The sequence below is a fragment of the Ammospiza caudacuta genome, chromosome Z (assembly GCF_027887145.1).
Source record: "Ammospiza caudacuta isolate bAmmCau1 chromosome Z, bAmmCau1.pri, whole genome shotgun sequence".
NCBI lineage: Eukaryota > Metazoa > Chordata > Aves > Passeriformes > Passerellidae > Ammospiza > Ammospiza caudacuta.
The window spans coordinates 77,719,693-77,736,647 of NC_080632.1; the positions used below are offsets into that span (position 1 = coordinate 77,719,693).

General features: G+C 43.4%; 1 protein-coding gene across 1 annotated transcript in view; it reads left to right on the top strand.

The window, feature by feature from the left end:
• The first annotated feature begins 10,729 nt into the window (after positions 1–10,729).
• The window catches only part of CCBE1 (collagen and calcium binding EGF domains 1), a 95,881-nt gene continuing 89,655 nt past the window's right edge, over positions 10,730–16,955 (top strand). Inside the window, exons 1-2 of the mRNA XM_058823597.1 lie at positions 10,730–10,830; positions 10,946–11,026. Of these exons, the coding sequence (XP_058679580.1) occupies positions 10,730–10,830; positions 10,946–11,026 (182 nt within the window). The remainder of the gene's footprint in view (positions 10,831–10,945; positions 11,027–16,955) is intronic.

The following is a 16,955-nucleotide window of genomic DNA, read 5'->3' on the forward strand; positions in this document are numbered from 1 at the left end:
TATTTCCCTTTCTCTCCTCTGCTCCAGCTTTGCTCTCTGCAGCTCAAGCCGATATGTACATCCCAGACATTTGCATCGATCCAAAATATTTTGAAAAAGAAAGCTTTGGGTTACACATTCTTGTAATTTGCTCAAAAATTAACACTTCGAAAACTGCTGCAGTGTCAGTCTGGTTGTTCTTGCAAAGCAGTCCTCACACAAGGGCAGGTTTTTATACTCCACCATATTACGTAGTTGAACAGGTATCTTGGAAGTCCTCTTTTGGTCTTAGCCCTCCCTTCAGCCTTCTTGGCTAGGCTGTGACTAGCCAGAGGTTTAGGCTCTCACTGTTGTGCTGAGCCCCTGACCCACATCCATGGGAGCAGGCAGCTTCCCAGAGCCTCTAGCAGGCAGCTGATACTAAAAACTGTCTTTTTGTGCTCTTCCCTTCCCCTACTCAATTACAGCTTAGAAGTAATTTTTCAAAGCAACAAAATCCTTAATTTCAGCTGGACAATTCCTATTCATAGACTTTTTTGCCTTATTTTGACCTTATTCACCCTTAATGCTTTTCTTTGAAGACAGAAATACAGAGTTAGAAAAAGTGGGCTTGAATCAAGTCTAGTTTATTGATCCTTAGGAATATTTGCTGCCTTGCTGCACTAATGATGGCTCTTTTGTATGAGAATATGATGTATTTCTATGACACCCACACAACCTCTGGGTCCAAAGGTTAGCTGAAACCTTTTACTAAATGCCAATTTGCAGGTAAATTTGTCTGCAGAGCAAAGAGAGACCCAATTCTCATGAAAACCCTAGTATGAGACAATCTGGAACATTAAGAGCAGTGGCTGTGACTGGGCCAAAAGAGTAGAGAGCAATAGATAGATAGATAGATAGATAGAAGGATAATTCGCCACCAGTGTCATGCTTCTTTCATATCAGGAAAAGCATACTTGCTGCTCTGTATTTCAGTTGTGAAGGGCTCACCAGGGCTTTGGGCAGCATCTGAGTGTCAAATACACCAAGGGCTCTCTCAGCACAAGCTTGGATTTCCCAACACATGCTGAATGCCAAATTATTTTACTGAAATTGGTAAAGGCTGTAGTCAATCAGGGGTGACTGAAGAGTAACCACATATGAACTAGTTTGCCAGTGCATTGTGCTATTAATGATTACTCACCCTTTGTTAGAGCACAGCACAAGCAGCACAGCTGGTGTACCTAACCATTAGCCAACGGATGTTTTCCCTTCTGACTAAACTGCTGAGGGGGGAAGGTGCTGTTAGGGTTACATATTAATCATATCCATTGTGGAGGGGCTGATGCCATTAGTCCCTGGAGTGGGAGCTTGACACGTCAGGGGAATTGTCACCCCAGCTCCAAACCAGTGCTGCTGGGGACAAAGAGTCACCCGCACCAGCTCAGGGAGGGAGCGGGAATTCTGGGATGGATGGGTGTGCTGAAAGACAGAGAGGAAAAATGCTTGGAGGAGAAGGCAGCAAGCCAGCAATGAATGGCATAGAGGCCAGGGTTGTCCTGTCCAAGCCACACGTGGGAGTCTTCAGACAGCCACTCCTCAAACGTTTCTTCTCCTCTGCAGAGGCGCTTGGCTGGCCATGGGGCTGACCTCAGCTGATGGACACACTGACTAAAATCAGGGCAGGTACTGAACAAACAGGAGCCCTCCTGAGCTGCTCCTTGGCTGCTCCTTAGTGCTGGCCTGAAACCCGGGACAGGATCTGGAGGGTTGCCTCAGGAAGAGGCAGAAAGTAGCAGTGGGGTGAGGCCATGCTGATGCATCCCTCGGCCAGTTTCTGTGCTGTGCCTGCTCTGACACCACGTCTGACAGTCTGATTGCTTGTACGGGCTGCTCGGCTTGGAAAGGCACTGTCCCAAGGGTAATATTTCATACACATTCTTGTAATTCATTGAACCCCCCTTTGCTCTCATGGCAACTAGCCACCTACATGTATTTAATCCAAAAATAAGTGTTGTAGATTATAAATAGCTCCTGCACACACTAGGAACGCATTTCAAGGAAATATTTTGACAGGACGCCTGAAAGAAGAGTGAGTTAGGAAAAGCAGCTTCGTTCAGCTAAGTGCCAAGGTATGCATTGCTAATGTCCCCTGTTGTTCAGTGGAAATGAGTTACTATCATTATTGTTCCTTTGCTTGCTCTTTTTTACTAGCCATTATTTTTTAGACAGAAAAATGGATTTTCTAACTTTGGTTAGTAATGGCTGCCAGAGGTATAATAGAGAAACATAATTTTCTGGAATATTGAGATCTGCCTCACCTCTTTAAGAAATCAAACTAAACTAAATATCACTCCACATATACTTTTTTTCTCTGTATGTATGTCTTTTTTGCTTTTTGGGTTTTGTTTGTTTTGGTTTTTGGGTTTGGTTTTTCTTTGACTGAAATACAGACCTGAAAAAAGCTATTGCTTGATATATGTTAAAAAAAGAGAAACACAATTTTGAAATACAGTATTCTGGCTGCAAAAGAACATGTGGAGTTACAAGAAAAGTGTAGCTTAATTCTCCAGTGTTTTGGTCCTTTCAGACCGCTGCTGAGAGATGCTGAACATTGTAAAGCACTTTCATAGAGCTGATTGATTTATTTTTCCTTTCACAAGAACTTGGATCGTTGTTATCACAGTGCCCCAAGGCCTCAAAGACCTCACTGTGCATTTCCTTGAGGACACCTGGAACATGCACACCATGAATCACTGGGCACTGCCCGACATTTTGCGTGACCTTCTTGCAAGATGCAGGAGACCAAGCCCTGCCTGCTTGTAGTACTAAAGGACCTGCAGAAGGGTAAATGTGGAAAGAATGTATCTAGGATTCATTGGTGTAAAGCACGCACAATTTTTCCTTGTGGCAAATCAGCCACCCAGTGACAGGCAAGGATTAGGACTCTTTTAGCCTGAAGTCAAATCAGATGTAAATTGCTTGTTTTGGAGAGAAAGGTCCTTCTCAAGGCAAAAATCTGTATTTATCCTAACAATTAACACCTCAATAAATGGACATCTGAATGTGGATTTTCCCCTTTTCTGGCAGGAAAATTATCTTTCCCAACATGCTCAGTTTGCTTCCTGCCTGTTCTTGACAGACCCTGAAATCTCCCACATTCATCACTGAAAGCAGAAATTCAGCACTCTACAAGCTCAAAATAAGAGATTTTTACAATTCTTTTTTGTCATAGATTTTCTCCCCTGCAAGTGTCCCACACCATGGCCTTAAACTTCTTAGTCTCTGGCCATCCACTGCAGGGATCAGGCCAGAAGCAGTACCATTAATCATGAAATAAACACTGACAGATTTAGATAATTTCGTGTACATTTCACACAGCCATCCATAGAATTAAGAAGCATTCTCTGTTAATCATGGAGGGTGCCTGGAGATTCATTTTCCTGCAATGAATGTGCCAGAGCCTATTTCTGAGTAATTTATTGTTGATTTGTCAGAGTGGTCAGTCCTCATAGAAAACAGTCTTTTATCTCTGACACAACCAGCACAGCTTTAATGGGAAGGGACTCTTTAACTGAGACAGTTTAAAAACACTTGCCTTTTGACCCCTTTCTTTGAGATGTGATTGAATGTGTGGAGTGTTTTTGCAAGGAGTGCAGAATAAATAAGCAGTGAGTGAGCTGTCACAAGCCGTGGAGTGAAGGTCGTATTCTTCTTCTTCTTTTTTTTTTTTTTTTTTTTTTTTTTGCTTGTGTTTTGCCAGATTAACTTCAATGAGACGGGTGACTGGTCTGAATCGAGCCCATTTCTGTGATGAGTTACATGTGTTGCTCTGTAGGGCAGAATGAAACTTCCCAGTCCAAGCTGCCTTATTTAGAAGGAAATCAGATGGAAACAAATGTATCAGAATTAATAAGGCAACAAAACCATCATGCAGCAGATGTAAAGCATGAAACATACAAGCATTTCCATGTCAGGGAAAACTGCAATGTTAGTGCAAAACTGTTGCTTCCACTTCATGTCAGGTTGATTTTCAGTTTAAATAACCCACCCAAGTCTGTGAATGTGGGGGGTTATATTTTTGTAAAGTTAATTTGCCCACTTATAAATTATATGGAAGTGAAAACATTCCTTCCTTGCTAGATTTAAAGGTAAGGGTAGAGGAGTTGTGCTTGCATGAGGGTGTGACCCAGATTTCCAAGGAGGGCAGGTGCAGTCAGCACCCCAGGATTTCAATCTGTGGCATACCAATCATCTCAAGCCTCCCTGCACCTGGCTTTGCCCATAGCTACAAGAACGATGATTCCATAGCCATATGAGCAAGGAATTTTTGCTCCCCAAGAGCACTCAAAAACTTTGGGATTTTTATCCTGTTAATGCATCTACCACTGGAGAGTGCCCAGGGCTCCACAGGAGCCTGAGCCAAAGACAACACATCTGGGAGGAGATGGCACAGCAGGGACACGTGCACGGAGTCTCCAGGCTGCATTTGCTTTGGCACAGGCTCCAAGGATTGCCATGAGCAGAGCAGCATGAGGGCTGCTTTGCTTCCCCCGTGTCACAGGCCTTCCTCAGCTCCCCTGCGTAGCTCCAAGCATGGGAGCACGCTGAAGGAATTCTGCAGTGAGCTATGGAGGGGCAGCTTTCTCACAGGTGTAGCTACAGCTACCTGAGCTGCCTGGAGCTGTGTCAGGCCATAACTGCAAAACAGCTGCACAGCCCATGAGATAATGTTTCCTGCTCTGCAGATGAGATGGCAAATCTGTGGGAGGTTTCATCTATACAGACCGGATACCTGAGCTGTCTGCAACTTGCTGTGGATGGAGTCATAATGGAAAAATTTTGCTTTAGCAGCTAGGATGAACAGTGTGCAACACTCCTTGAAGAAATCTGCACTGGGAGCAAGTTAGGAAACTATTGCTGCATGTTCTAATATTCTATATTGTAAAACATAACTTCTATAAATCTCCAATATTTTTTCACTTTTAAAGGTGTCTATTTTATTAACTTGATACTGCCATCAGAACAAATAAATACTTGAGACTTTACATAAGCCACAGGTGTGTCTTGATGCCTTAGTCACTGGAACATTTTTCTTAACATTTGCAAACCATTGCAAGAAGCTATTTTCTTCTATGGGCAGTGTTCTATACTACAAAATAAAGGCTTGTCAGTTAATGATATATAATTAAAAACAAAAAAAAATACCTCCCTTTATTTGTAAATTTTCAGTTACCATGGATTTTTCACTAAGGTTTTCTCTTGCTCAAGCAAGAGAAGATTTTTCACTAATGTTTGCTCTTGCCCCTCTGTGTCTAGTCTCTGCAGTATTTGGCACAGAGTTTGCAAAATAAATCCCAACACCTTGCTGGGGATCCACCTTAATCCTAAATGGGTCAATGGTGTCAGAGTCTGGCCATTTACAGGGTGTTTCTGTGGCATGCACACACAGCACTCTTGAGTGTTGCACTTCCTTTGCCAACAGCTTGTGTGCTGGAACAGGGCTTCCACAGCTTCTTTTAGTCAAAGAACACCTTTGGCTTGTGGAAAAGAAGGAATACTTCCCAGGAATATCTTCCTCCGTGCTGCCCCCACAATGTCCCTCTGCAAATAGAAGAACATGTGCTCAAATTTTAGGTCAGTTTGTATCATCAGATTTAGTTTCCCACCTACTCAGCTCCTTCTACATACACGTGGGAAATGCCTGTTGTTAAAAAGTGATTTCTGGGTCAGCGACCTTCCTCCCCAGCACCCAGGCCTTCTAGAACAGGACACTGGCATGGGATGCTCATCAAAGGAGAAATTTAGGTGGATAACCTTGTAAACCTCAGAAGCACTGTGCCTTCATTTTGACTCTTACAAAGACTGAGTAGAAGGTGTCTGTTTATCTTGCTGTCCATGCACTTAGAGGAGTGTGCCACGCCTTTCAAAGGAGCCCAGACTGAAGAGGCGCACATAAGATCTGCAGAGGTCGATGGTGTTTGATAGCTGGGATGCCATGGAAGATTTCACATTCTTCAGTTCTAATCTCTTATAACAAAACGGAATTCAAACCTAACCCCTGAAAAAATAAGTCAGGTCTGGTTAGTGTGATGCCATGTTCCATGTATCCACCAGGATTTGTTTTTGGTGGATTAGTGCTCTCATTTATGTGTTTTCTTCTTGGTCAGCAGTGTTATTGTTTTAGCTGATACTTTCAAAAGGTGTTTATTTTTGCTGCTAATCTAAGATGAGCCCTGTAATTATCTGCGAAACAGAAGCAATTCCTTTCTGTAGCTGTGATGCTCTCTGGAGGCAGTGCCTGATGCTTTCTGTTTTCTAACATGCCTTTTTCCATGGCTATTTTCGAAACAGTTGCATCACATTTCAATTGCCTTGGTCCTTTGTTGATGTGTTTTACCAAAAATACGTCAGACAAATAGCAAAGACTTTTTGTCTCCTAGATGGATTAAGTACCATTCTAGTGTTTGTGATGAGAAGTATCTTTCTCTGCCTCAATATTTTTATTTAATGCAAGTTTTGTTGGGCATTTTACATGTTGGGCTGTAGCACAGAGTAAGACAGCTCCTTGAACTTACTAAGCAAAATAAATAAAATATTTTAACTTCCTCAGTTTCATACCTTTTTAAGTGGTAAAAGAATGGCTGGAACAAAGAGGGAAGAAGAATAACAGCCTTTCTACAGTTTTTAGCCCTTCTTCACCTTGTCCTCTGCTCTTTACCTCCCAAAAGTAACTTGGAGCTGCTGTGGCTATGCCACTGTTTTCTCACCTTTTTCTCCATTTTCCCTGCTCTGACAGATGCTTTGCTAAGTGCTCTACCATCATCTTTCAGGATGTAATACCTGTTTACCCTGCTCAGACCTTATGGTTCCCTAACATTTCTTCAACCTTTTTTTCTTCCCTAGATTTCCTCTTCTTCTTCTTCCTCTATTTTTGTTCACTTTCTCTCTCTTCCTTCCTGCCCCAGACCTGCTTCTAGGGGATCATTTCTGAGAGCTATTGCATTCACTCCTAGCCTCTGCCTGTTTATTCCTTGCTTCATGCAGCTTTTTACAGACTGGGTAACTGTTGATCATGTAGAGGTTAGGAAGAAGTTTTACCTCTATCTAGAGAGAGAGAGAGAGAGATAATAATTCAGGATTTTTTGTTATCTCTCTGTTATCTGATTCTGTATTTTTTTTCTGAGATGGAACACTGCTCTAGGTGCCTCCTGGAGTTCCAATGGTATGGGAAATCTTTACTCTGCCCAAGCCTGAGTGAGTGTGTCGCAGTTGAGCCTGGATTGTGCAATATTCCTTGAAAGTGAAGTCTGGATCTGGTTTTCCAGGTTCAGTTTGGGCATTAACCTGGAAGGGACCCTAATCCATGAATGGCCAACATGAAGCCTTTCAACGTATCTACTCAAGATGTTCCTGCAAATCTCTGTTTTCTGTCTGTTTACACCTTCAGCCTTGCTCTGATGTCCCTGAACATGTCAGTGCTGACAGCTGGAGACCTGGCATTTGATGCAAACACAATGCTGTAGTGGGATTAAGATTATTTACAATAACTGGTTACTTGCTTTGTGTTTGAAGAAGATGGAAAATACACCAATGAAAATGTTGTTTGCAAACAGATCAAGAATAATCACAGTGTATACTTCTGAAGACTGCAGTGGAACGTCTAAAAATCCAGCCGACCAACCAAAAAATCCTGTGCTCCCCTACCCCTACCCTTCCTCCCCAAACATCATGGTCATAGGTTTTTTAAGGTGGGAGTAGAAAGGGGGTAAAAATAATCATCTGTTTAGGATCACTATCAAAGTTTCAAATCTATGGAATGCATTTGTACTGAGCCTATACAACTGCCCTGGTGGAGACAAATGAGTAGTTGATAATTAATAATGGCCTAAGATCTTCATGCATGCAAACAACCTCTGTATTTCTAAGGAGTCAGGGATACTCTGAACATCCTTCTCCTCACGTTCAGAGGCTGTGCCTTTCCACTACAGAAAAAGCCTCTTTGGAGGCAGTAATCAAGGTTTGCTTCTAGGCTATTCCAATTACCAGCAATATCCAGAAAGGAACTTGAATTTGTATTATTAATTCAACAACATCATTATGAATGAACTGCAGGAAACAATGCATCTTCTTCCTATGTAAACAGTGTAAATAAAACTTCTGATAAGCACTTTACTGCATTGAATTCCTCATTCTTTCCTTTGAGAGCGTTCCAAAGTTTAGTGTGCAGCTTAATCAACTTCATACGTGCTTGAGTTGGGCAAGTCAAAACTAACATGACCCCGCACAAGAAAAAGCATCCCTCGCACGAGAAATCCCATTCTGCTTATTTACTATATATGAAAACAGCCCCAGCCATTCCTTCCCTGAGGCAACAGGAACTTTTCCATGTTTCCTTAACCACCGTCACCCTTCAACACTTTTCAGGACGAAAGCCTTGTTCTCAGGATGACCCTGCCTGCGTGGTCATTAAAGCTGAGATGGAGCTGATGAAGCAAAATGACCAAACCTCCAACTTTAATGTGTTCAGCTGCAATATAGTCACCAACTGCAAAGTATGGTGCTGTTTAACCTCTCTTTTCTGTCAACTATTGACCACACTGAAATCCTTTGAATAAGAAACTTTGGGCCCTGCTTTGGCAAAGACCTGAGCGCAGGATTAGCTTCACCTGCAGGTTACCATCTTTAAATTAGCAAGGCTTTTAGCATGGGTTAAATAAATACATATGTAAGTTAATAATAATATTTTTTAATTAAAAAGATAGCAGTGTGTTGATACAGTGCTATGTGGGTGGCAAGGATTAAAGAATAGTCAGGGAGACAAGTAGTTTAGGTAGTGAATCACATCTTCACTGAGTGGCAAAAATTCTGGGAAAAAAACACCTTTTTGGAAGCATACATATGCCAGGCCTATATTCAGGCCTTTTAAAATCAAAGTCCTTCTTCGTTCATGACACTTGGGTCTGGGCTGGAAATCATCCAAAGGATTTTGGGTCTGTGTTCTGGGATTCAATCTCTTTAAAAAAAGAAGTGTTTTCGGAGGGTAGGTGACTACTTCTGGAATGTGTTAATTTAAACCCTTTGTTATCTATAGACAGACATCACAGGGGTTACAGTGCAAAACTCTCTTCATTTCAGGCTTTGTCACTGGATACTTTCTGCTTGGAGCAGGAGGGTAAGGAACACGGCGTGGAGACAGGTGTCTCTCGATCTCTGGGGTCTGGGCACCCAGGTCCTGCTTTTGTTCCTGTTATCTCCAAATCAGGAGAGGCTGCCTGGGAGAGGTGAGGGCTTAGCCCTGTGAGAAAGACCCACAGCTTTCTCTGGCTTCAGGACAGCAAGTCCTGCCTTTGCTTACTCATTATTTGTATAAAGGAAAAAGAAGTAATTATGACAGAATAAACATCTGAAACATCCTCTTGAGAGCAAAAGCTAAAACAAATGGGGAAAAACAAGTCTGTCGTGCAGCAGTCCTTTGCTTAACTGAGCACAGTAGCACAGACAGTGTGCAGTGCTGCCTAGAGGAGAGAAATACCTTGAAGCTGGCAGTTCACAGCACAGTCGGCAGACCATGAAGACAGTGGATGATGTGCAAGTAAGGAAAAACTTCTCAAAAATCAGATAATTTCCCAGTTCATCTATAGTTAGGTTTTTTCTTTCCTGAATACTGTACAGCATACCAAAGGGATTAACGGTTTAATCCTAGCTGATTCATATATGGGGATCTGCATTTTTATTTATTTATTTTGTTATCAGAAACTTCCTCAGAGACATGAGAAACTGAGGCACAGAATGGTGAAATTACTTGTTTAAATGGTGCCTGCAGCAGGGGGAATAATAGAAGTGTGTTTCTCAATCTTACACCCTTTTGTTACTCCTGTGCTGGTTTAACAGAGGAATTACAGCTCCTGGCCTAACCCTGACTTTCTGGCTGTAATGATATATGAGTACAACCCATTGCTCACATTTCCCTGATTTTTCTGACTGCAAAATGAGGTCTTTTACACTGCAGGTGAAAGTGCTGGAAAGGCTGATTCGCACTCTGTCATGTCCTTGGAGCTTCTGGTACCTGTAAGAAATTACATGGTGATTAAAGCCAATGCATCTGCCCAACACTTTGCAAAGGCACGGTGGTTCTGCAGGTTCACTCCCCTGGTCCCAGGCAGCTTAACCGTGAAAACAGGATATGGTAAAGCGGGCCGGACCCGATGTGCTGCTTTGTCGGAGTCTGCTGTCATTAATCTCCGTCTTTATAAATGGTGGGGAAGTGGCAGCTGTACACAAGGATAAACAGCCGTCGCAGCAGAGATGCTTTGAACTGCTCTGCTCCTTTGGGGAAGAGATTTGAGATAAAGCCGAATCTGGAAAGCATCAGTGGTGGTGCACCGAGAGCCGCTGATCACCCCCGCAGCTCCGGACCTTTCCACCACTTTCCGTCCCCCTCACCCTGGGGCGGGCACCCTTCTCCCCCTCTCCCCTGCCTTGCCCGCAGCCGGGGGGTCGGGAGCGGAGCGTGGCTTTGCGGGGCTGTGTGTTGATGTCCCCTCACTCCCTCCGCACATCTGCCGCGACCCTGACACATCTGGCCGCCGCCCCGCCGCGGGGCAGCATCTGCCGGCACATCTGGGCGCGCGCGGCCCCTCCCCGCGGGCACATCTGTCGGCGGCGGGGGGCGGCCCCGCGGCGGGGCGGGAGGAGCGCGGGTCGGCGCAGCCCCGCCGCCGGCCGGGGCGGGCAGAGCCGGCGCGGCGCGGAGGGGAGCGACGGCCCGATGGGGCGGCCGGCCGGCAGCCTGGCCCCGCTCCGGCTGCTGCTGCTCCTGGCGCTGGGACACGCCTGGACCTACCGGGAGGAGCCGCAGGACGGCGACAGGTGGGTGTTGCGATAGCGAGGCTGCTTCTGTGCGTGTCCTCCCCATCTACCACCTTCTTTTTCCTTTTTCCTACCCTGCGGGGTTTTTTTAATACTCCGACTCCCCGCCTTGCAGGGAGGTTTGCTCCGAGAACAAAATCGCCACCACCCGGTACCCCTGCCTGAAGCCCACGGGAGAGCTCACCACCTGCTTCAGGTGAGCGCCGCAGCCGCGGAGGACCCGGGCAGAGGGGGCGCGGGGCTCACGCGTGTCCCGGCTGGGGACTCCCTGCCCGCGGGGAAGGCGGGGGGGACACACGCGTATGAGTGTCAGAGGCAGGGACGGCAGCTGTGCCAGCTGTTTGTCTCCCCCCTGCTCTGTGCTAGCCCACCCGGCGTTCCCACGACCCCGTGGACCGCGAGCAGGTAACTTGGTCACATCCCTCCCGCGTTCCGCATCTCCCCTGGCAAGTCCTGCGGCTGTCCCAGGGAAGGGTTTTGGTAACTCGCTGCAAACGTCACCTCTGAGACATCGCTGGAGAGAGAGGGCGCGTATGGTTCTCGTTGCTGTACCGAAGCCACAGACAGTTTTTGATACGGTGAGAGAGGCTTCCTCTGTCCTGAGTGTCCGGGACCACATGGGAGCTACAGCTGCATCAGTTACAGGATAATCAGCGAGATCGTCTGGATTTGTGCTTCACAAAACGTATCTGAAGTTAGGTAGATTAATCACTCTCAGAATGGGTAACTTCTTCAGCAATGGGGTAGAAATGCAGCAGAGGCCTCTGAAATTAAGTAAGATGAATCTAACCACGAGTTTTCATTTTTCAGCTATGCGTTTGAGAAACATAATCTATTTAATGATGATAGCTGTCCAGAACTGTCAGTAACTGACAGTGGATGTGCTTTTTTGAAGAGCTGTACACAAAGTATGAGCACATACCTATCCCTTCACTGATGCCCTCAGGTTAGCCTCATCCCCACAGATGAGATGTTTCATGTATGAAAGCTGCTTCTTATGAGAGGCTGCTTTGTGGAGGCAACTGTGCTCTGCCTGTGTGTGTATGCTTGTGTGTGACAAGGAGCCACTTCTGTACACCAAAAATACAGTAACACATGTAGAAAGTGTTACAGAGAGTGTCCATCTCTTCAGAGAGTGTCTATCTCTTCTGTTTGGCATTAGTTCCAAGGAGCTGTAGACAAACATTGCAGCAGTGCTGTCCCTCTCCCATGCTCTCGGGCTTGTTCATGCCCTCTGGCAGACATGGACACCTGGGACAGTGTCCTGCCACTGCCCAGTTCTTAGGAGCATTAGCTTCTCCCCAGTCCCTGGGAAGGGCTGTGTGGGGAATGGAGACCACCCTTCCCTGCATCCCTTATCCTCTCTCTCTCCTCTCTCTGTGAAGGTGAGGCAGAGCCCTCTTACAAGCAGCTCTGTAGCATCCAGAGGCAACACATTTTGGAGAAGGACAGTGAAGGTTTTGCAGGTTCTTGGTTGAAGCTGCAGCATTTCTCTGGTTTGGGGGCAGAGCACTGGGGTGGACAAGACAGTTCTGAGGGGGGAGTTACTGATTGAAGAAGGCAGAGTGGGAGCTGCATAACACAGTACACACATGACCATCCTCCTCCTTTGTACGTGTCCCAAAATCCGTCTGAGGAAAGTGATTCTGCTTTTTGTGTGACAGAGGAGGACTACACAGGCTCCACTGGCAGCTATGGACCACTGTGCAAAGAAAGCAGGACTCTGTCCAGCTGCCAATTCCCACTTCTTTCATCCTTCCTGAGGTATTTCTGACCTTTGGGCTCTGGTTGTGACAGGCCTCCCTCCCCAGCTCTCCCTCTGCACAATCCCAAGCGATTTTCACTGTCCCAAATCAGCACAGTCTGTGTGGATGAGAATTTGGAAATTGCTGCATTGACTTCTTGGTTGTTTTAGTTCAAGCACTTTCTGTATCTGTGACTTCCAAGTCTCCCTTGCTTTAAAAAAGAAAAAAAAATCCATTTCTGTGTAATCATGTCTTTTTAAGGTTTAACCTTTAGGCTTGGGTGAGAGCTCCATTCCTCACCCTGCAAGGTGTCCTTCATGAGAGATGCACAAGAGCAGGAGAGCAACTCTGAGAGGGAGCAGCTCTGCACCGAGCACAGACCTGAGCTGGCAGTCCTGCCCCTCGGAGCTGTGGCGTGCCCTGGCAAGGATCTGCAGCATCACCCGCCCCAGGTGGTGAACCCCAGGGGCACCCCACTGCTCCTGGTAGCAAGGTGTGCCCTCAGCAGGCACGTGGGATAACCCTTGGCAGAACACATTTTAATGTAAGATTCATTAATACTTTGAGGTTGAGGCTGTTAACAAGACAACAGGAAACTTGCAAGTGTTGACTAATCCTGTGATGCCTCAAGGCAGATTTTGTTTCATAGGACATTCAGGAGCTTAAGGATTCAGTTTTCATCTCTGGAATGACAACCAGCTCTTAAAGAACTTCAGCTTGGTAGAAACTCAGCTGTGGGTTTTAGGAGCTTTCACTCCAGGTTTCAGATAAACTTGATTTTGCTGTTCTATAGTTTATTCTTACAACACTTCATTTTTTATCTTCCTACACATCTTTATTACAGTATTTCATAATGACAATAGTTATGTAATTTATGTACATTGTTAGAGGTAGATAACAGGATAGTTAATGTCAGCTTCTATTTACTATTAGCAGACACACCTAACTTATTTTCTAGGTCAAAGTACCATTTGTGTAGAAATTATACAAACTGACACAAAATTTATCATAACATATCAGGTATAAGGCAACATGCACCACTACTGATAATTTGTTGTGAAATTAGTTAAATAAAATAAGGAATACATATGAAGCTAGATATCAAAATTCCTGACCAAAATGCTTGATAGAAAGTAATACCATCCTTTTATTCCTCCTGCTGGAATTTATTATGAAAATCAGCATGTTTTTAGAGCACTTTAATAAAAATAGCATCTTTTCATCACAAAACACATTTCTTGATTTTATTTTTTTTAACCAGATTTACTTATGATTAAAGATGATCCAAGTGGAGGACAAAGCCAGAAGTGGGGCCAAGCACTGAGAATATACTGGCATTTTTCCCTGTGGTCATAGCAACCACGTACACAATCAGACATTTTTTTTCTTTTGAATGTGTGCAGTCTGGCCCTTGGTTTAGTTTGATTTGTGATTTTTTTTATATGTCCTCTGTATTTGTTTTCATAAGAGTACAAAAGAACAGATGCAAAAAGAAGAGGGAGCTTATACAAAATCTTTTGTGTGGAAATCTCATTTAAACTTTTGTATGTAACTGCACAAAGTACCCAGTACTGATGTCCCCATCAGGTAGGTATGGAGAGGAATTTCTGCAGATTTATTGATAGCAGTATGGTCCAATAAGACTTTGAATTCCTACTGTATGCCAAATTAATCAAATTTTAGAAAATTTGGGCAGCATGAGAATATGAAGCCTCACTGCCTTGTTACTCTTCTCCAGTTTGGATGTGATGTTAACCTATTTCACTCTCATACAGACTTTGTTGGCATAAAAAAATACACAAATTGCATTTTTCTCCAGTGCCTGTGACAATTCAGTTTGTGCATCCTTGCAGTAGTACTTTCATTACATTCCTTCCTTCATTTCCGTTTTAAACAGTTCTTCTGCATGTTTTTGCTCTGGTCCAGACAGAAAAGCAGCATCTGGGGCAGGTATTTCCTTGCTTCATCATGAGTGTGGACCTGTGTTCCCATAAGGGAGTGGTAGTGGTTATGTCACTTCCAAATTCAGGAGGATCAACATCTAATCTGGTACAATTTATTAATTGCAGTTTCTCCCTTCTTAAAAACCAACAAGCGTGATTGCCACAGTAACTGTTGTACATTAGGAGAGCTAAATATTTTACTCAGTTAGAATTCAGAGAGTGTAGTGAATTATTCAGAATTATTCAATATGTGTACTTAGAAACATCTTCTAGTGGGAAGCTGTTAGAAGCTGTAGGAAGATTCCAGCATGAAATGTGGGAAAACAAGAATATTTTTATTGCCTGACTATGCCATTCTCTTTGCCTACTAGACACTTAAATATTGTTGTAAGTTGACATGAAAGAAATAATCTTGCTTCTCCTCAGAAAATTTTTATAAAATGTTAAATTAAGGAAACCAACAGCCGTAAATCAGGGAGGTGAAAATTTGAACCTGGATCTGCACATCTGGGACGAACACTTTACCCATTGCCTTCATGGGCGAAGGGAAGATTTGGGGTTTCTTTTTCTTTTATTCAGATGAAACTGTTAGTCTAAATTGGTTGACAAAACTGAGTATTTTTAAAACAAGTACACTATTGACATGGTAAGAGAAATTATCCATCTTTCTCTGGCATCATTGTAAGTAGTCTCCTACATTTTTTGTTGAAAATGAAGCATGCAAGGACAGGTTATACCCTAATTTTGTGTATATAGTGATGGAGACGTCCTGGTCCTTCCTTCTGCAGACCAGCAAGGAGTAAACAGTTTAGAATTAGGGTGCTGGGCACAATTCTAGCTAATGATGGTGAAATCTTTGTAAAGATGAGCCAACTCTTTATATATATCTGCAAGCAAGCTCCATGTTGAGAAACTTAAATCTTGGCTAAGAACTTAATCTGTAACTTTTTTTTAGTATTTTGCAAGCAAGGTCTTTTAAATAGGGCTAACACATTTCAGTGTAGGTTGTCAGCTTCTTCATCTGATAGTTAACAGCTACAAGTATATTGCATAAGTCCTTCCAGCACTTCAGGTTTTAAATTATGCTGTTAAAAATTGTTCTACACTTCCTAAAAAAAAGACAACTCAAATGTATTGTGAAAGAGAATGCATATATATTTATACCCTACTTTGTTCTGATGCTAAACAGAGATCACAAGCATTTCTTTTTACCCTCTTCAATGCTGATACTGCTGGTGAAGCCTACTATTTTTTATAGACTGTATAATTTTGCACATTCTTAAAAGATAAAAGTAATTGCAAAGAAGTTGGATTGTAGCTGTTTCACAAAGAGCAGTACTTTCACTAATATGCCCTTGGGGACCATATGCAATTCCTGGTTCCCAGATACTCAGCAAGCATGTAGCAGAGCTTTCCAACATGAGAAAAAATGCTGTATATAGTTTTGGAGCTTTCAGCTGGAGCAAGCAGGGATAATCTTTGGTCATCTTATCTTCTGACTTTACTTTTCATAAATTTCCTTTTTATAGTTTTTATTGTGTTTCCTCTCTGAAGTTTTGCTGACTATTCCATATCATTGAAAGAGCCCCAACTGAAATAACAGTTAAACAAGCAACTAACCTGATTAGAGCAAACTACTGCCTAGTCTCCAGTTATCTTGAAGGGAAATAAACTCCATAGTAGAATTTTGCTGAAAATGTAGAGAGAATATGATTTCAAACTTTGTATTGGTTTCAGAAAACTAAACATACAGAATATACATATATATTCACATGAAAAAAAAATCTTCCAGGGAATTGTCATCACAGGTAGAACTTTATACATATCTATGAACAAAATTTTCTTCAATACAGTACTTTTTTTCTTTTCTTGCAAAATAGTGTAGGCTACAATGGTGCCAAGAGATTCTTCTTGCTTTCCTAGATTTTTTTTCACTATTGCTTTGGAAGTAGCACCTTCAAGCTGTATGGTTCTGACTGCATTCAGCCCTGAGTTTCATTCATTTTTCTTCACTGTGATTGCCAGAGGACCAGATTGCTCATAGCTACTGAGACACATTGTGAATATCTGCTGATTAAGGGTAACACCAATGCCATACAGCTGCCTTTAGGCTTCCACACTACACTTGGGTGGCTGTGGCTTTCTGTGTAACTTTTCTGTCTCAGGTGCTAAGAATAAGAAACCAAATTATTTCTGGTTTTTGGTGATGTTAGGGACACCTGAGATCTCAGCAGATGTGGATGATATTGGCTGCAGCAGAGACTCCTGCAGCAAAACCTGGTGCTCCTGTGGGTTTCCTATGCAGTGTCTCCTCTGTACAGCCAATTCACTACAAAATGAAACAATTTAATTAATGGTCTTAAAGAACGTTGCGTAATTACTGTGAGCGGTGCTCTCAGGAACAATGTGCTAATTAAAGGATGAGGTCAGGCAAGTG